Source organism: Eptesicus fuscus, chromosome 22, assembly GCF_027574615.1.
Source record: "Eptesicus fuscus isolate TK198812 chromosome 22, DD_ASM_mEF_20220401, whole genome shotgun sequence".
Classification (NCBI taxonomy): Eukaryota; Metazoa; Chordata; class Mammalia; order Chiroptera; family Vespertilionidae; genus Eptesicus; species Eptesicus fuscus.
In genome coordinates, this window is record NC_072494.1 from 43,544,143 (window position 1) to 43,564,600 (window position 20,458).

The 20,458-nt window shown below is 57.3% G+C and overlaps 1 protein-coding gene across 1 annotated transcript in view; it reads right to left on the reverse strand.

Annotated features, from left to right (window-relative positions):
* Nucleotides 1-6,375: 6,375 nt before the first annotated feature.
* DDR2 (discoidin domain receptor tyrosine kinase 2) overlaps nt 6,376-20,458 on the reverse strand; it is an 81,030-nt gene continuing 66,947 nt past the window's right edge. The window contains exons 9-17 of the mRNA XM_054711795.1: nt 19,562-19,624; nt 18,741-18,871; nt 15,829-16,039; nt 14,525-14,748; nt 13,395-13,522; nt 11,522-11,713; nt 11,055-11,289; nt 10,142-10,291; nt 6,376-6,888 (exon numbers count right to left, since the gene is read on the reverse strand). Coding sequence (XP_054567770.1) covers nt 6,754-6,888; nt 10,142-10,291; nt 11,055-11,289; nt 11,522-11,713; nt 13,395-13,522; nt 14,525-14,748; nt 15,829-16,039; nt 18,741-18,871; nt 19,562-19,624 — 1,469 coding nt within the window. The 3' untranslated portion in view covers nt 6,376-6,753. The remainder of the gene's footprint in view (nt 6,889-10,141; nt 10,292-11,054; nt 11,290-11,521; nt 11,714-13,394; nt 13,523-14,524; nt 14,749-15,828; nt 16,040-18,740; nt 18,872-19,561; nt 19,625-20,458) is intronic.

Here is a 20,458-nt window from a genome sequence, read left to right on the forward strand (position 1 = left end):
CCCCCCTCCACCTGAGTCCCAGGCAGAGCGCCCCACACCGCTCCTCTGGAAAGTGGAGTTTGGAACGTGGGTCGTGGGAACTGTGGGTGAAACACGCAAGAAGTGCCCGTTTCCGAAATCGTGGGCCACGGGCTGCAGTGGTGCTGGAAGGTCACGGCAGGCCGGGCGCTCTGGCCTCCGGCTGCTGCGGGTCACACCCGTCCCTCACCCCGGGGCCAGCGCCGCCCATGCTCAGAACTGTGAGGGCGAGCACGTTCCTCAGGGCCGGCAGGCGCGCTGTTGGGGTGGTCTCACCCTAATCCCCGCTACAGAGTCAGCCTTCCGGTTGTTCACAGCTTTTGTTGCTCTTGGGGGGGCGGGGGGAGCCCAGCCAAACCATGTTTGGATTTAGGAGGGACTTCTGTGTATCAAGCAAGCAATTTTGTGACAGTAAAGGATCCCCAATTAATTTGGGACTGGATCTCCACCAGGCGGACCATCTGACGGCAGGAACCCAGTCTCTGGTGGGTCTGGACACGCCAGAGGCCAAGCTGCTTCTCTTCCAACCAAGTCCGCTGTCTGAGAAGCCTGGGTCCGCAGCCCTCTGCTGAGCACGCCCCACAAACGGGTCTACCCCACCGGCTCCCGCCGATTCCCCAAAAAGGACGCCAGGCCCAAGGGTCAAACCACCCATCAGTAGCATGTTTCTTTAATCGTTGTTATTTACAATTTATCATTATCAGACTTACAGAGAATAAATAAAGAAGAAAATATACAATTGGTATCTCGTTCTTTTTCTAATACAGAGAATTCTTCATGCTCTCTTTTGGAATGACTACAATAGTTTTAAGCACAAATTAAGTCAGTTTTCTCTTTACCCCTGGACAAGGCACGTGGCCTCCCCAGTCCACAGAGCCGCCCAGGCGTGCCTGCCTCACAGGAAGCCTGCTCTGACCCTGCAGCAAAGCCACCGGAAGGGACGGAAGGGACGGGCGGGCGGCGTGGACTGTGAAGGGCGGAAGTGAGCAGCTGGATGGACGGCAAAGGCGGTGTGTTTGTAGGAATGCTCACACCTTCCGTCACTTCCAAGCCTCTTCAAGAAAACAAGTTTTCACTCGGTGTGAAAACTATCCCTCAAACCTCTGCAAACCCTCCCTGCACCGGTACCTGCGGGTCCTGACTGCCTGCAAGCTCGGGTGAGCTCGGGACTGACTCGTCCTGCTCCTTTAGAGTCCGGGAAGTTATTGACAAGATGTCTGCAAAATTTGTTTCAAAAGGGCTGAATTTGGGGCCAGAGTCCGGTGCCTGCTCTGGATGGGGTGCCTTATACAGAACCACCTTGAAATGCTGTCTAAAGGCCTCGAAGAGGAAGGTACACACAGGAAATACGCAGATGGAGGCTGTTGTCCACCAGGTACCGTCTGCCCCTTTCTACTCTTTCCTCAATTAAAACAAACCCTCCATAGCACCGCAGAGCAATTCTCCCTAATCAACAGGCATGCAATTTGACAAGTTTCTGTTTCTATACTTGATTCATTCAAAAACAACACTCTGAGCATGTCTGGGGCACCCAGCGGGTGAGTCTGGGCCAGGAGCTTACAGGATGTGGGACGCAGTGGGAAACAAGGTACAATCTCGTGAGTCCTAAATAGGGCACTGCAGACACCGCCACAAACCTCATGGCTGGGAGCCACAGAGCTGGAGCCTCAATACCACCCCCTGAAATTAGTATTTAATTTGGTCTAGTGTGGTTTATTTCATTTCAGAACAGATATTTAGGCAAATGGTCTCTTCTATTATGGTCTGTACCGCTGTATTCCAGTCCTCCCACAAGGAGCCCTGGGGCCGTCACTCGGTGCCACCTACTCCTTGCCTGGTTCACTCTGGAGTGCTCTCTGCCACAAGTACGATCCTTCTTTGCTGCAGAAACAGCAGGAACCGCCTGGATTTCCCTTTACACCTGAGTAGAGGCCCGATGCACAGAATTCTGTAAGAGCAGGCCTTTCTTCCCCCGGCTGCCGGCACTGGCTTCCCTCTGGCACCCGGGACCTGGGCTTCCATCACAGCCCTGGCTTCATCCGGAAGGTCATCCGGAATGACGTCCAGTCTAATTAGCACATTATGCTATTATTATTATAGATTCTGTATAGCCAGCAAGCCATGTCAGGTCTTCACTGTCTTCTGTGTTGCCTGATCCTCCCACGTTGTTCTCGATTGTTCCAGATGCTAAACAGCCAAGCAAGGTCAGCAGATGCGTGCCCGTGCACGGCCGGGCAGGCTCATGCTCACTGATAAAGGAACAAGTGAGTTCGTTACATTCTCTTTAAGGGTTTGTACATTTGTATCCAGATGGTGTCTTTCTCAAGGCCTCCAAGCAAGGCCAGGTTACAAACCAGCAAGGGTTAAACCTATCCAGAAACTAAATCAGTGCATGTGAAAAACTGGTGAAATCTGAATATGGTCTGTGGTTGCGTTAATAATATTAGACCAATGTCAGTTTTCTGGCTTTGGAAAAGCGTGATGGTTCCGTAAGATGTTACCAGTGGGAAAGCCTGGTGTTAGGGTAAGGCCAGTCTGTACTAGTTTTGCAACTTCTTGCCAGTTTTAAAATGTTTTGAAATAACTAGTTTTAGAAATAATTGCCTACCAAGTAGTGCAGCTGATTGTACTACTTGGTATGTAGCAATCCAGTCATCAATAACCATTCTGGCTTCTTCCCGTGCTGGAAAGCGTTCCAATGCGTTTACCAAGTGGAAAAGACATTCATCTGCTTCTGTAAAAATGTTAATTTCAATCCCGGAGGATTTCCCAACATGCACCAGGATCTGTAACTCCCGGAGGCATCAGGGACCTGCCATATGCCAGGCCACGGGTCAGAGGTCAGAGGTCATACGGAAAAGTCGAAGAGGGCAGGACTGAAAAATCAACTTAGGATCACAGACCTAGCAGTCCTATTTGAAGAATAACTTAAGCCGTAACTGTAATTTTCTTCACTTTTCATAGTTTTGGGCAAAACAGATGCTACTCTGTTTTAGAATATCTCCTTGGAACTTCTTCCTCTTCCCCTCCTCTCCCTCCTCCTTTGACACAAAACAGGGCTGAGCTCCGCTGCCTGCGGGAGCCTGGATGACACGGGGCTTCCAGCCGCACCCACCTCTGCGTGGGTGTCTGCGTCGACTGAGCTCGGGCCTAATGCTTCCCTGTTTCTGTGGCCCCTCTGGGCCCAGCAGTGACCCCTTAACCGAAGCACGAGATGGGACGCAATGCCGGGTGGTGGTCTGCCTGCTCCCCAGGCCCAGGTCTGCAGCCCCGGCAGCTCTTGGGGACCAGGCCCACGGCAGGCGGAGCTGATGGCTTCCAGCTGAGGACACAGGCGCCCAGACCTCCGCCCTGCTTCCTTGGGAACGCAGGACTTCCCGCCGGGCCCCGTGCACCACGTCCACGAGGAACTCCTCTCTCGGAGGCTCTACAAAGCTCCCTCTGTTCACACTGCCCGACGTCTCCGCTTCTCATCCACATTTTTATCGTCGCCACCATCCGGAATTCCTTCGCGGCATACATACCCTCCTTTCACCTTCACGACACTTACTTTTTCTGCCCTGACTCGGTTCCATCTCCAGAACAGAGTCTCGCCCTCGCCGGAGTCTGTCTGGCTTCCCGACCCTCCGCGGCTACCTGTGTGAGGTCCGCTCTCCTTCCTGCGGCCTTTTCCTGCCGCCGGCCTCCCGCTCAGCCACACGCACATTCGTTCACCATCTGCCACCCCTCCGTACTGTGCTCGGTCACACCGTGGGCACCTGCAGGCGATCCTGCCCCAGCACTAACACCACCGCCCCCTCAGGCCCTCCAGGCCAGGCCCTTCTGAGCAGGTGAGTCTGGCCGTGCATCCAGGGCGGGGCCTGGCTCTCAGCACATCAACCCGCCTCCACAGACATTCCGATCTGACTCCACAACCACCACCTGGACGGAAAACGTTCCACAGACAGAACAAAGGTGACTTAGAAAGGGTAACAGATGCCACCCAGACACACCACATACCTTTTACACGGGACTGCGCTCTGCGGGCTCATGAAATGCAGGGGGTTGAGGCGAGGTGTGGAAAAGAAGCAAGAGGAGGAAAGTTAGACACAGGACGGGAGAAATACCGCCCTCCTGCCCCTCAGCAGGCCTGGCAGGGTCGCTGGGCCCCGCTGGGGGCGTGCTCAAGTCCCTTGAATTCTAGAGAAACGTGATGACTGGTCTTGTGTTCACCCTGCTGGCCCTGTGGTGCCAGGTTGGCGTTATTCGGTGCCTGAGTTGCTTCCGGATGAGATTGGCTGTGGTTGTTGGACTGAGGAAGGCAAAGGCCTGTCCGGTGTGCGGGCCCACCCACTCGGATGAGGATTCGGATGGAAGGAAGGAGTTCACTCCGCCTGAAGCTGAGCTGACTCCTCAGCCTCCTCCCTGGGCTGGCCCCGGTGGTCTGTCCTCAGAGGCAACCACAGGTGTCCTGGGTCCTTGCTCAGCCCCACGAATGAGGATCTGAGCCGGTTCCTTATAAAGATCAGCAAGGCGTGTGTGTCTCCTGTCAGCTGTTCCTCTGGGGACTCTGAATAGGACGTGACGCCCACATGGACCTTGGACGCAGAGAGGGGCAAGCCCCAAGATGTGAGAGAGCGTGGTCAGCGCTGCCTGTCCGATGAGAGGACGGGCGTGGAGCGCACTTGTGGACGTGTTACTAGTGCGGCTGCAGCAACTTCCCGACAGCCTCTTCCCGACCACAGTTCTCGGGCAGGAGATGAGCAGGTGCCCAGCGAGCGCAGGACACATCGGACCAGGAGCCCTCGCGGCCACCTGCTGCCACGCCCTCATCTCACAGACCAGGGACACGTCCAGGCGGCAGAGACGTCCAAGATGGCACAGTTGGCTCAGAGCAGAAACGGGTCAAGCTCCCTAAGCGACGTGGTCCTGACTCCCACCTGTGAGCCTCCAGTTCATCGAGGGAGACCGAGTCCCAGGACACGGCGGGAAGGGCGTTTGCTGGGGAAGAGAGAGGCCCCGCCAGTGCCCTGGGGAGTGGGGGTGAGGCATCTGCCATGGCCTGGAGCAAGGCTGGGGGCTGAGCAGGGACGCAAGCCGTGTCCTCTGCCGTCTTCTCTTGTGTCCCCTTCGCGGGAATTGGGGCTCTCTTCACTGCTGTCCACTGACTCTGGGGGGGTGTGGGGTAGCGAGCTTGGGAGCTGTTCTGACGGGACTCTGATTTGACTGGGTATCTGTTGCCACAAATTTGGAAGCCAGACCTCCCTCTTTCCCTCCATCACGCTTGACCTGTGCAGAGGGTCACCCAACACCATCTCACACATCACTGCTCTGGGGTCCAAGTCTACGTCTGTCTCCCCTGGTTCTTCCGCCCACACATCCTGCGTGCCCCTGGCAAAGGGGGTGGGGGCGGCGCTCCCCTCAGGAACACTCAGAGCGGCGCTCCCCTATCGCACACGCCCGAGGAGCCAGATTCTTTAATGAAAACAGCGGGCAGCTTGCGGCAGATGGCCAAAGGGCCGAGATAAAGCTATCGAAACACCGGTTTCTACGGATTCAGAAGCGGCCTCACAGACACACCGACCACGTGGTAAGGCGGGGCTGCGCTGGCTTGTTTGTGACAACCCTCCCCACCACACGGGACAGTTCTTCCTGCGCAGTCTCTGCATCTAGGCACAGACCGCAACCCCGAGCCCACCTCGAATGAACAGAACGCCCTTTCCACAGAGCAGGGGTTTCCAGACAGGGTCAGCCACGCGGACCGAAGAGGAAGCGCCGAGTGGCCGAGCCCAGAGCCCACACTAGGAAGCGGACCCGCCTGGCGAGCCCCTGACCCGCCGGCCGAGCCCCTGACCCGCCTGGCGAGCCCCTGACCCGCCTGGCAAGCCCCTGACCCGCCTGGCAAGCCCCTGACCCACCGGCCGAGCCCCTGACCCGCCTGGCGAGCCCCTGACCCGCCTGGCAAGCCCCTGACCCGCCTGGCAAGCCCCTGACCCACCGGCCGAGCCCCTGACCCGCCTGGCGAGCCCCTGACCCACCGGCCGAGCCCCTGACCCGCCTGGCGAGCCCCTGACCCGCCTGGCAAGCCCCTGACCCGCCGGCCAAGCCCCTGACCCACCGGCCGAGCCCCTGACCCGCCTGGCGAGCCCCTGACCCGCCGGCCGAGCCCCTGACCCGCCGGCCGAGCCCCTGACCCGCCTGGCGAGCCCCTGACCCACCGGCCGAGCCCCTGACCCGCCTGGCGAGCCCCTGACCCGCCGGCCGAGCCCCTGACCCGCCGGCCGAGCCCCTGACCCGCCGGCCGAGCCCCTGACCCGCCGGCCGAGGCCCGTCAGCCGCGCTCTCCCTAACCTCATCCCAGCGTCCCTAAGACATGAGTATTCTTCAAGTTTTTATTTCTGAAACTACTTTTAAAGGCAACATGGAAAAAATATTGTAGAGTCTGCACATTTATAAACATAAGCATATTTAGCCTTTATAAATTACCTAAATTATCTAGCCTTTGTTCGCAACACTTTGGTACATCACTGAAGACTTCTTTACTGATTTTATCTGCCCTAGCAGTTTTTTTTTTCTTTTTTAGTTCTTTAACGTAAAAAAAAGTATATATGGGTGAGGGGTGGACAGTGGGTGGAGCAGTGGGAAAGAGGGGCAGGAGAAAAGGAACAGCCTGCCTCGCGTGCACTTGCGTCCGTGGCGTGGCGTGGCGTGGCGTGGGCGCGTGGCGCGGCGTGGCGGACCTGGCCCGTGAGGCGGTCACTCGTCCCCCTGCTGGAGGAGCAGCAGGTGTATCTCCTGGAACGAGGGCCGGTGCTTCGTGTCCCTCCTCCAGCAGCTCAGCATCAGCTTGTACACGGAGTCGGGGCAGATGGCGGGCTGCGGGAGGTACGTCTTTGGAAACAGAAAGGAGAACTTTAAGGAAAGAGCGTCATGGATTCGCCCTCATCCCACCGTCTTGAAGGTGGTCCCTGAGTCCCGAGGGGGCCACGGCCTGTGGGCCCCTCCCCCCTGCGTCTCTTCAGCAGGACTTTCTGTTCTGGGGTCCCTACCACCAACCCAAAGGTCAGGCGGCAGCAAAATGACATCTCAGTCTGGAGACCAAGTGGTTAGAACCCGGGGTCCGTTCCAGGCGCCTCAAACTACGGCCCGCGGGCCACATGCGGGTGTTTTTGCCGTTTTGTTTTTTTACTTCAAAATAAGATATGTGCAGTGTGCACAAGAATTTGTTCATGGTTGTTTTTTTTTAAACTATAGTCCGGCCCTCCAATGGCCTGAGGGACAGTGAACTGGCCCCCTGTTTAAGAAGTTTGAGGACCCCTGAACCATGAGCTTCCAAGAAAAGTGACCTCGGGAAATTCTTCACCATTCGTTAAGCTAAATTGACAACAAAAATGTTAAGCACATTTACTTTAAGTATTGAAATGACTCCTATATAGGCTTCTATGCCCTTTCAATTGAATGCAAAGGATGTAAGGTTTGCCCAAGCGACGGACGGGCCCTGAGTATAAAATTCCTTCTAGAAGTCATGTCGCTGAAGTCTTCCTGAATGATAGCCACTTTGTTCGGTACGTTGTGATGGTAACGGTGCCAGCGGAAAAGCACAGACAGACCCTCATGCACGGCACCTGGCAGGGCAGTGGGAGAAACGCCCACTCTGCGCTCCAGCCCAGGCTTTCACAGTTCACATACCGAAACTCTACCTATAAAATGTAAAGCAGTAAAATAGGAATTGTAAATTAACATAATCTGTCTATACTAATAAAAGAGTAATATGCTAATTAGACCAGGAGACCTTCCGGACAAAGCCGGGCTGCGAGGGAAGCCGGGGCCCCGGTGCCAGAGGGAAGCGGTGCCGGCAGCCAGGGAAGGAAGGCCTCCTCCTGCATGGATTTCGTGCACCGGGCCTCTAGTATTTACCTAATAAAATGTACTAACATAAAATAATAAAATAGAAATTTAATAAATTACATTTAGTAAGTTAATGTGTTAAATAATGTTTTCTTTTAGTTTATTGATTTTTAGAGAGAGAGGAAGTGAGAGGGAGAGAGAGAAACATCTACTGGCTGCCTCCTGCACGCCCCCTACTAGGGATTGAACCTGAAACCTGGGCATATGCCCTGACCTGGAATCGAACTGGCGACCCTTCAGTGCACAGGACAACACCCAACCAACTGAGCCACACTGGCCAGAGCAAATTTAATAAATTTTTGTTGAAAATTTAAATCTGTGCTTAGAGGCTTACACAGAACAGGGTGGTGATATGTGGCTTTGGCCTGGGCTTTTGTCAAATATTTGACTTCACTACTCAACCACTGGGCATTTGATCAGAATATATTAGTTCACTACCAGTGGGAAAGGGTGGACTTTTTACACTGAATATTTTAAAATGAGTAATAAACTGCCAGTTGACCCAGTGATCCCACTTCTAGGAATATATCATAAGAAACACCCATCAGAAAGAATGTATGCCTCCCTATGTTCATAGCAGCACAGTGTACAATAGCTGAGATCTGGAAACAGCCCAAGGCCCATCAGCAGACGAGTGGGTAAAAAGCTGTGGTACATCTACACCAGGGAATACTGTGCAGCAGTAAAAAGAAGGATCTCTTACCCTCTGAGACAGCATGGAGGGGTCTGGAGAGTACTATGCTAAGTGAAATAAGTCAGAGAAAGACAAGTATCACATGATCTCACTCACATGTGGAATCTAATGAACAGAATAAACGGATGAACGGAGTGGGTCCAGAAACATGGAAGCAGGGAACAGAGTGTGGAATCTTGGAGGGAAGGCGGGGGAGGGTCATCAACCAAAGACCTTGTGTGCACACATGCATGGCCCATGGACACGGACAATGGGGTGCTGAAGGCCTGAGGGGGGGGGGGGGGGCTGGAGGGGGCCAACGGGGGGGGAGGTTTAAAGTGGACATAGTGTTGAATTATTTTAAAAAATAATAATAAAATAAAATGAGTAAAAAATGCCAGAGATTATTACAAATTGAAACTCCATTAAATGACAAAACTATTGTACCGTGAAACAGAAAGGAGAACTTTACTGAACAGCATAACAGTTAAGTAGCCACGTTTGTAACCTAGTGCTACGTCGAAGCTGTTTGACATGTGAGCAGCGTGGGCCTGCGGGGCCAGCATGCTGGCTTCTGCGGGCTGTTTATGGTCCGATCCAGCCTCAAGGACACATTCCCCTGTGAGACTTCAGTCCCCAAACAGTAAGCTGAGAGACAAAAAGGTCACCACCTTCCTCCCTCGTCCATAATCCCAGGAGCTGCTCCACCGGGACCACGCCTCTTCCCAGAAGCCCGGCTGGCGCACTGGCGAGAGCACCGCTGGGCCCTCGCCTTCCGCCTGCCCCCGCGGCAACCCTGCCCTTGGCCACGGGAGGGAAGCTATTGCCTCACAACCAAGAGAGAGAATTGAAATCCCTGCTACCCATGGCCACCGAGGAGCAAGGTGAAGTCCAGCCGCACGCCCTCCACGGCAGCCTGCGCCTCGTCGTCCGCCACTGGCTTGGCCCTACTTACCCCCCGGGGCCCGTTTCCCATCTCCGGCCACAGCCTCCTCTCCCAGCTGTTGGCACGTTCTGGTCTGAGATGCCGCTCCCGGGGCCCTGCGGGGAGGTCCCGGAGGCAGCCTCCGGCCTGTGAGCACCTGGCCAGGAACGGGGCCAGGAGGCCGGGAACCTGCTTGTCCTGTCCTGAGAGGCGGGCACCGGCCGAGGGTGGGAGTCCAGGGCGCACCTGATTGTCTCGGGATATGGACGTCGAGAAACACCGCCAGAAAGTCCACACCGATTTTTCATGATTGCTAATGAATCACTTACTTACTTCCAAGCTTCTCTTTGTCACCAGGGAGACAAACCGCACAGTTCAAATCAAGAGATAGATCAGGCCTGAGAGCGAGGCTTTACTTCCCGGATTTAATGTCTGGCTGGAGAGGAGCCTGACCTGCCCCCTCCTGCCCCCAAGGGTCCGGGGGGCGCGGGGGACACAGAAGCAGAGTGTGTGCACGGTGCCTGGGCAGGGGCTGGTCTTCCACGTTATCTGGATGATTCTGACAAAGGACTTCACCGTCTCCCGGCCAGCCCGTCCGGCTAAGTCAGCGCCGGCCCTGCCCCCCAGCCCGGCCTCACCTGCCTCCCTTGGTCCCGGAAGAACTCCCCGGTGTTCTCGATGACCTGCTCGTCCGACAGCTGGGAGTAGGGCTGCTCCTGGCAGAAGGTGAAGGCCTCCCACAGGGTCACCCCGAAGGCCCACACGTCGCTGGCCGTGGTGAACTTGCCCTGTTTAATCGGGGCAAGAGAGGAAATCAGAATCACCCGCCCGCAGGTGGGGCTGGGTCTCCCAACCTGAGTGACCCCACCCCGCCCCCGGGCTCTGGAACAGCGGGCGGAGGCCTGAGAGGACGGGAGTCCCCGGCACCTCGTGCCTCACTCAGGGCTGTGTCCCCTGGACACGGGCTCAGGGCCAATGGTCAGAAGAAATGACATTTGGGGAAAAAAGTCTCTCTTATCCACCCACGGTCCAGAAGACCAAGAGTTGAGTAAAAATTATAAAACAAAGAATGATGAACATAAAATAAAAAGTAAATGGTGAGAAAATAGAAAAAGTAAATAAATTTTAAAAATTTCAAAAAAGAAAAAAAAGTAAATGGTGATAATCATTAAAATAAAAATACAGAGATCAGTGTAAATAATGAATTAGAAATATGGTTATGAAATTAATACAGAAGAAAACTATTTTATGTGGATAACATTTCTTTAAATGGTTTTTTTAATTCCCTAAACTAATTAAGACCACTCAGTAGGTAAGAAGGAAAAAGGGAAAAAATACTAATTCCCTTATCATCATGGGTGTATTTTTAACCCTTTCCCCCAAATTTCCTACAGTGAGCACGTTTCATTTACCCGCCGAAACAGGCAAGTGCTAAAAAGTAACCATTAGCACTCAAAGCAGGTCACCATCCGAGCAGACACCACGCCTGCGGCGGCCTCGGCGGCCCGCGAGTCCCCGGCCAGGCGCCCCGCCCCGGCGCGGCCCGCTCACCAGCAGGATGCTCTCCCAGGACATCCAGCGGATGGGCAGTACCGCCCGACCCTGGATGCGGTAGTAGTCCCCGCTGTACAGGTTCCGGCTCATCCCGAAGTCGGCGATCTTGATGGTGTAGTTCTTGCCCACCAGGCAGTTCCGTGTGGCCAGGTCGCGGTGGACAAAATTCAGGGAGGAAAGGTACTTCATGCCAGAGGCGATCTGAGTCGCCATGAACTTCAGGTTGGCGTAACTGAGGAGAAACAAGAGGGAAAGTCGCCTGTGGACAGAAGGAGCCAGGACACGTGCACAGTCCGCACGGTCCCAGCCGACGCCGCCCCCCACGTGGCTCTCTCTTCCCGGGCAGCTACTCCCCACACGCCAACCCCGCCGTCCGGACACAGCGAGCTGTGGGGTTCGCGGCTCCCCGCCTGCAGACCGGGTTAGTGTCAGTAAGGCAGACGGGGGAGGGCCAGGGCGGTTACCTGACAGTGGGCACCTGGCTGGGGGTGGAGCTGGGCGGCTCGTGGCGGGAGAGGAACTGGTTGAGGTCCCCATTCTCCATGTACTCGGTGATCATGCACAGAGGGTCGTCGGCGATGCACACGGCTAAGAGGCGGATGATGTTGGCGTCCTTGAGCCGGGACATGATCTTTATCTCCTTCAGAAAATCGTTCCTTTGGAGAGAGACACACGTGGATAAGCCCAGAGAGGCCAGAGCCAGAGTCCGGAGGCAAAGGTGGCCCCGCGCCCGTCCTACCCCGCAGGCGTCTGGTTCCCAGACGGCCTTCGGGAGGACAGAGGACCAGTCGAGCTGCCTCAGTCTCACAGCCTGGAGCCAGGCCCCGGCCGCACTCTGACCTTCTGAGAACAAGAACTGTGACAGTCACGTCGGCAGCCTGCACCCAGCCACAGGCTGCAGCGGACACATGCCGCCCAGAACCTCTTCACCGCGAAGTTCGCCTCTTCACCGGAAATCGCGTCTGACATGCACAGCAGGCTCACCCCCTGGAAAAGCCCTGGAGCCTTTTAATAACAGGCTCTGTTAATAAAGCCCAGAGCCCTCGGGTCCACCTGGAAATCCTACGTCTTCTCCTGTGGGTGTTTCTTCACACGGGCACCTCAGCTGGCGGTCCCAACATCAGCACAGTTTCTTACAGTTGGTGTGGGTAGCCAGATGGGGTCATTTCAGAAAAAGTACTCACTGGGCCAAGACTAGTCATTGTTCCTGCATTTGGTGACGGCTGCCCCGAGTCACAAAGTGGCTCTGCCCTTCCCCATGGCGATGTTCGGGTGGGTGCGACCACCAGCCCACAGTCCCCAAATTACTGGAGCAGATCGGTTAGTCTCCTGGGAGTTTTCTAGGAAAATTCTATCCATGGACACCCCCAAACCACGTCAAGTACAACAACCCCAAACAGGGGTCCCCATGGCTCTACGGGGGCCAGAGCCCTGGCCGCCACCACTGCTCAGCGGGCGTGGACGCAGGAAGAGGTGCCATCGCTGGATGAGACCCAAGGGGTCATCTGTCATTCGTACTCTTGTCCTTCAGACGGGAGTTCTCAGTTCCAGTCCCGGGCCCCTCAGGTCTCCTCCCTGGCTTTTCTTCTTCATCCCACACCCTGCCGTTTGCAAGACCTTCCTGTACCCGATTCGCCGTGTTTGGGGTTCACGGTGTTTGAGGGGGAATCAGAAACTTTCTCTCACTCTGAGTCTCAGCGAGACCAAGAGGCCAACACAAGTGGAGAAGCGCCTGGTCCCCGGGTGGGCCTCGTGGTGGCCTGTCTGTGGAAAGGTTGAGGACAGTGGAGTGGCGGGGACTGCGATCTATGGGGAGGGTCCCCGTTGGGGAAACTGCTAAAGGCCCGTGGATCCTTTTGCTTTGAGGTCCATGGTCCTTTTCCAAGTGGAGGTAGCTTCTCACTGGGGGGTTGCTGGACATAGGAGAAAAGGAGCACGAAAGAGGGCAAAGATGAGAAAGTAAATGGAGATGGAAACAAGGACGGAGAAGGCTGAGCAGGAGCGTGTGTGACCGGCAGGTAGGACACTCGGGAGCCTCTATGAGCAATGGCTGAAGAAGCGCCCACTCAGACAGCCACGTGTGGGGCTGGTCAGGCCGTGCGGACGGTCAGGGCGTGAGCAGGGAGCGAGCCCAGTGGGAAATGTGCCTTTGTCTGGGAGGGGGATGGGGAACAAAGGTGAGGGTGCTGGCCCGGAGGAGATAACGCGTGACCATGGAAACGTGGGGTGGCTCACAGACCTAACCCTCTCCAAAGAAAAGCTTGCTCAGAAGTTTCCCGGGGTGTCCCTGATCTGAGGATGAAACACACCAAGGAAACTCAAAATGCAGCCACAGACCTGGCGTTCTTGTTGGCGTCGGCCCGGAGCATCTTCACGGCCACCAGGACCGGCTGGCTGGCACTGGCATCGACGGCAAAGTCTTTGCCTTTGAACCTTTCCATTCCCTCCACTTCACAGAGATGGACCTGGACGAAAGGCATGCGTGTCAGCACCAGCGCTCCCCAAGCGGCGCAGCCTCCGAGGGCGCCGAGGGGGAGGGACGAACACTCACCACACGTCCAACCATCAGACGCATAGAAGGTACATGTGACACGTCTACCACCCAAATACGCATACAAACAACACGACGTGTGTCTGCCTTATACAGGAAGCGTCCACGGACCGGAACACGGCACGTGTGAGTGAATGAGTGTGCGGCACAGCATTCACCACAGCAGGGCTCCCACCCAGCGCGGGCCTCTGTAAACGCGTGAACCTTCTGGATCAGACAAAGCGCCAGGCAATCTCCCAAGATGGTCCCTCAGTGCAGGGCGGGCACTGCGAGTGCGGGACCCTGTAACAGCCCGGGAGCCTGTCTTTACCTCGGGGCAGGATGAGGACAGAGCACGGACTCCTGCACATCCTGCAACACCAAACCCACCAGGCGGGAGCACGCCGCGCCTGACAACCAGCCCCACGCGCCTGTTAACCCGGCGTCACCGCGGGAGCGGAGCGGGAGCGGGGAGGGCCACTGCTCTGACCTGGGGAGGCGGGTGCGGGCCAGGACTCAGGCCGCCCTGAGGCGCCCGCCCGGCTGCTCCTCCTCGGCCCCGGGCGGTTGAGGGACACAGGTGGGAGCGTGTGCAGACCCTCGTACACGTAACTCCCGTGAAGGGAGAACAAAGTGGCCATCGAGAGCGGTGTGGGACAGTTCATGAGAGACGGTCACATCTTGCGGGTCCCCACCCTCCATCACCCTAACAAATTGAACGTATTGACTGCTCTCGGGGACTGGAGAGCCTGGTGCTGTGTCGGCTTTAACACTCCCACACAGAAGCGAGCGGACGCAGGAAGCCACGGAGCCGGGCACAGGTGAGGTGACCCACACCGTCTTCCTGCGGAGACCGCGGGGAGGCATGGCGGGCACCCGCAGGCCAGTCCGCCGTGGAGGGACTCCGCTCTCCGGCCGCGTCTGTCTGGCCACTCACCTCCCCGAACTGGCCTTCCCCCAGCTTCTCCTTGAAGGCGAGGAGCTTCCGGGGGAACTCCTCCACGGCCACGTCCTTCCCCGAGAGCAGGTCCATGGTGAGCGCGGGCACGGAGTAGGTGTTGCCCCCGGTCACGCCCTGCAGGTTCACGATGTCCGCCTCTGCGTAGTGGGGCGCGCCGTCTGCGCCCCCGGGCGGGCCTGGCTTGGCGAGGCCGCTGCAGCCTGGAAGACACGGGCGGAGGGCTCGCTCCGGGGCTGAGGCTCCTGGGGTCCCCAGCCTGCCCGCCCCCCACGCTGGGCTCCCAGCGGCTTCCTCGTGGCTTCGGCGTGCAGGCCCACCGGCCTCTCCTCCTCTCTCAGACCACAGGCCCGCGAGCACGTCCTTGGGTGTCGGTGGGACGCTACTCCAGGCGGCCCGCGGCCTGCGGGGGGCGCTAAGGCTGCAGCTCTCTCTAATAGCGTATTCCCTCACTGTGCGGCTCCACCACAGCTTTAAGGACCAGTTTAGGTGTTGAAATGCTTTCTGGTAAATTTACAGGATCTAGTTGAAGACACTTGCTAACTTGGAAGAAAACATTAAACTACGAGGGGGCGTTGGCGTCCAGAAGCCGGCTGCGCTGCTCCGGCTGGGACGACACTCAGTTCTGCCCTTTCCCTGCGGCCTGTCTGTGCACCCCGAGGCCACGCAGGCAGCTTCCTCTCTTCCCTCCGCAGGCGCCCCACGGGGTCTGTCGCCTGCCCTCCCCTCCCCTGAGCACCATCCCCACCCCCGACGGGGCCCAGCAGCCCCTCTGATGTGGCCCCACGGCCATTTTAAAAGGACACTGGGGTGTGAGCCCGCTAGCACTGCTTTATCAGCGGAGCTTTTCCCGAAAAAGCCAGCGACACGCTCATAATAAATCTTGCGTGACCCCAGTAAACCTCACCAAAGAGAGACGGGCTGAAATGGGGGAGCCGGTCTGGGGGGGAAGCTAGGCACCCAGGGCCCCGCAGCCCCGTCTGCTCCTCCCCCAGGGACCCACAGACGTGGTGCTGGGCAGTTCCGTCTCTGGGCACGTTGCCCTCTGTCACCCAAGGAGGCTGGCGAGGTAGGCGTTCGCCCTCCGGGCACAGACGCCTCAGGGGCCCCTTCTGTGCACTTGCTCCCACCTCCGAGGGGGGCCCTGCGGCATCTGCTGGGGCAGGAGCAGAGGCGCGGCGCTCGGTGGAGGCGCGTGGGCGCCGGGGAGGGCGGCGTGGGCCACTCGAGCTGACCCTCGGCCAAGGCTGCCCTCGGCCCTCCGCCGCCTCTTTCAGCCTCACCCGGCTCCTCCTCTCCGGGGGCGAACTCTGGGAGCTTGCGGATCAGCCTGGAGGGCTCCTGGTAGTCGGGCCGCAGCGGGAAGATGCGGTCGTAGGTGGAGCTGGAGCCCTGCTCGCTGGGCGGTGAGGAGTGGCTGTTATGGAACATGCTGGACTGGCTGGGCAGGGACAGGCTGACGGTCATCTCGTCGTCCAGCATCCTCCGAGAAGCCTGGGCAGGGCAGGGCAGGGCGGGCTTGCTGCACAGGGGCCTTCCGCTCCTCTCACCTTGCCCCCCCTCCCCCCCCACCTCACTTGGCGTCCCCTGAGGCCCTGACGGACCTATTCACCTGACCCGCCAGAGCCTGTCCGGACCAACCAGAGCTCTCAACCCCGCGCTTCGATGGCCTCGCCAGCAGTGGGCTTGGCCGGCTCCGCCTGCGCTGCTGGCGACTCAACATGTGCCGCGCACAGTGCATCCGTGCTCACCAGTCCCTCTGGCCCGGCTCTCCCAGCAGCCGTGGAAGGCGACAGAATGGCCTGCGTGCGGTGCATCCGCCCGCGTCAGGAGCACAGCAGCTGCTGCTGGTCGCCCTGTCTAATGCGACCTGCTGCTCCTTCAGAAAGAGGCAGCGTCTGGACCTGGGACCGCTGGCCCTCACCTCACACTGTGGGTGCCGATGAGAAACTTAGACGCCTGCTTCGTCCCAGCCTGACGGTCCCTGTGGCAGTAAAATCCCCAACCCTAAGCGGAGCCCAGCACACTGGGGCGGGGCGGGGGGGGGGGGGGGGAGGTGGGGCGCTCAATGCGTACGCTGAACCTCCCGAGAAAGATCCGTGCACGCCATGCCCGGAGCCCGCAGGAACTACAGCCTGAAGCTAATGCTGAGTGATGCCCAGGAACGGAGTCTCCACGCGGCATTCGCCCGCAGCGCTCAGAGCCACGGGGCCTCTGCAGTGACCTTGCTCAGGGTCCAGGGGAGAAAGAACTTTTCAAGGACCAAGATAAACAGTCCAGGGCAAACGATTCTCTCCTTCGTACCTGGAGCCCCGGCGGCACCCTCTCCGCCCAGCGCGGTGGTTTCGGAAGCTGGGCCCAGGGAGGGGGAAGCCTGGCTCACAGAGAGGAGCAGCTCTGGAGTGGGGAGCACAGACCCCGCCCCTCGGTCCCGCCTACTGTGCCATCAGGACCCGGCAGCTCTCCTGCCCAGCACCCTCCGTCCACAGCACCAGCGCCTCCACCTCCGCCCCCGTCCCCGGCTACCCTCGCCCTGGACGTCAGACGCATGTCCGGGCGTCACGCTTGCTGCAGGTGCCTCCTGTCAGTCTGCAGTCACTATTTGTGGTGAGAGCTTTAACTCAGGGAAAGTGCTTTCAGACTGAGGTCCTCACTCACAGGGAAGCGCAGGCCTCGCTTCTGTGAAATGCTGCGGCCGAAACCCTAGCGCCAACCTCGGTCACCTCAGACACTGACTGGAGCAGCCAGTCTGGAGCCCCGTGATGCCGTCCGCCCTCCCCGTGGGCACTGGTCTCTGGGGACCTCCCAGGCTCTGCCTGCCCCGCCCCTCCCCTCACAGGCAGCGCCAACCCCACAGCCCACGTCCACGGGAGCTTCCGGCCCAGGAGGACATCCACGGCCAAAGGTAGGAACCGTTACTCCTCGGAAGAGCCTGAGACACTGAGCAGTCGTGTCCAGAAAACTGGCCTCTGGCCCAAGCAACCGAGCAAGTCACAGCTAGTCCACCTGTGGTGAGCTGAGCATGTTTTAGAAGAAAATAACATATTTCAAGACTGACAATGAAAGAACATAGAGACCGGGTGTGAGTCGTGTGACGGTGAGCACGTCACGTGTTCTCACGAGAAAGGCCGTCAGGTACAACTCTGCCCAACTCGCCGTCACTCAGTGAGGGCCAAGCGAAATACACGTGGAAGTCCTTGTAGACGGTAAAGCGTTAGACAAATGTGATAACAATTATTCAGATAATTTGGCCGGGAAAAGAAACTCTGAGGAAGGGGCCCAAAGGGGTGGCAATTGTAACGTTAAGCAAGCAGAGAAGTAGGAAGAGCATTGTGAGAACTTGGCTTGGATATTAGTGAGGCTGGATGTTTTACACACATACACACACACACACACACACACACACACACCCCAAAAAATAAACAGCAAAGAAGAGGAGCAGCATTGTCAGAGATTTTAGGTAGGTATGAGTTGTCCATCAGAATCACTTGTTAATTTTTTTCAATTGTGTTTTAAGAGAGAGAGGAAGAGAGAAATAGAAACATCGATGGAAGAGAAACATTGATCAGCTGACTCCTGCGCATCCACAACCTGGGCATGAGCCCTGACAGGGAATCAAACTGTGACCTCCTAGTGCATGGGTCAATGCTCAACCACTGAGCCATACCAGCTAGGCTCCTGTTAATGATTTAAAATAAATAAATATATGTATATTTTTTATTGATTTCAGAAAGTAAGGGAGAGGGAGAGATAGAACCACAATGATGCGAGGGAATCATTCAGCAGCTGCCTCCTGCACGCCCCACACTGGGGATGGAGCCTGCAGCCCAGGCATGTGCCCTGACCGGGAATCAAACCATGACCAACCAGGTCGATGCTCAACCCGAGCCACGCTGGCTGGGCATCCTGTTAATTTTTTTAAACGCACATGTCTGCACCTCCCTCTCCATCCAGGAATCAGCATCTCCACGGCGAAGCCCGAGTTGAGGTCTAACAATTGGGAGGAGTCTCTGGGGAGGTCCCAGTCTCCGCTCTGAACATGAGAACGTGGACCTGGCCCGTTCTTTTCTGGCTCCTTCAGCTACAAGCCTCTCCACCCTGCGCTTCCCGGGGCCTGGGCGAGCTCCTCGCTGGGTGCAAACTCTCACGGTTCGCCCTTGGGTCCTGGGGCAGCAGCGGCCTGGCGCCTCCTCACCTTCTCCAGCATCTTCTGCCAGAACTGCCTCCAGAGGATGGTGACAATGACGGCCAGGAGGATGAAGATGATGGCCACCAGGCAGCCGATCAGGATCCGGGTGTTGCTGTCGTCGACTTTCAGCATTGGGTCTGCAACCAGGAAGAGAGACGGAGAACGCTGTCATCTCGTGGGACAAGGAAGAGAAGGGGGCCTGGACCAGGGACAGGGGCCTCCGGTGCCACCTTAGCACCTGCTTCTTCTCGGCCTTGCTACTCAGTCCTCCCGCTCCTCCCCCGTGTCAGACTGGATCATGGACGGCTTTCCAACTTTCCCCAAACGCTGTTCCTCTATCAGCACGGCCGGGGTCCACGGGCCCCTCGTCACCCCTCATGAGAACCAGGTGAGGGTCCCGGCCTGCGCTCTCGGAGATGTGACAACTCGCAGAGGCCCGTCTTTGGGACGCAGGGTCACGCATTTCCCAGGCGGCTGGCTCCTGTGGCCAGTGAGTGTCCGAAGCAACGGACACAGGTCTGCATATTTATCTCCGATTAGAGAGACTGGTGCTGCTTCTCAGCATCCGCCCATCCATGGAGACCCCGGGCCGCGGGTAGAAACGCCTCCCCCTGCTTCTGTTCCCCGTTCCCCAGCTCTCAGGAAGCCACCGGAAGCAGGCCGCCTCCGCCTCGGGCGAGCACATGCGGGCAGGGAGGAGGGGGAGCTGGGCCTACCTGTGGGGGGCGCTGTCTCTGGGCAGAGCCACCTGCGCCAGCGCCCACCAGACCGCAGACGCAGTCTCCGCCCCAGGAGCCCCCTTCACTAGTTGTGGAAGGCAGACTCACCGTAGGTGGTGGGCGCCCCCGGCGGGGCGGGCGGGGCCCCGGAGGTGTTGTACATGGCAGCATCTGTTAACGACAGACAGGCCGAGTCAGAGCGGGGGGCCAGGAGCAGGCAGCCGTCTTACAGGGGCGGCCCGGCCCGGCCCGGCCTGCCACTCACCTTTCTTAGACATGAAATCATGTCATACATTACACAAGAATGTCACCATTCGTCTACGTAGTAAGCGCAACTCCTCGGCCTGCACTCACCTCCTTAACCCACTGGACGCCATAAGCGTCTGCAGACGCAAGAGGCAGACCTTCCCCACGGGCCACGCGCGTCTATAAAAACGCTTTCCCTCAGCGGCAGCCCTGACCAACTTTAAACTCATTTTTCGTGAGAATTTTCAGCTGAAAACATTCAAGAACACCCAGATTGTGAGTAATATATTTATAATATTCATTGCAAATTGATTTTTTAAATTAAATTCAAGATACCATGGTGTGTGGGGATGGTTTCCATTTTGGATGCATGGCAGTTAACTGGTTAAACATGAAATCACGTCTTACATTAAACAAAAATATCACCATTCATATATTTAGTAAGTGCAACTTTTGTAAAACTTCTGTGTAAGTTATTATATACTAGGTGCCATGATATGAGAAAGAAAGAAACAGTGATGTGGCCCTGGCCCATTTTGCTCAGTGGTTAGAGCGTCAGCCCACGGACTGAAGGGTCACGGGTTCAATTCCGGTCAAGGGCACATACCTGATTGCAGGCTCCATCCCCAGCCCTGGTTGGGGCACATGTGGGAGGCAACCAATCATTGTGTCTCTCTCACATTGATGTTCTCTCTCTGTGTCTCTCCCCCTCCCACTCTCTCTAAAAATTAATGGGGAAAAAGTCCTTGGGTGAGGATT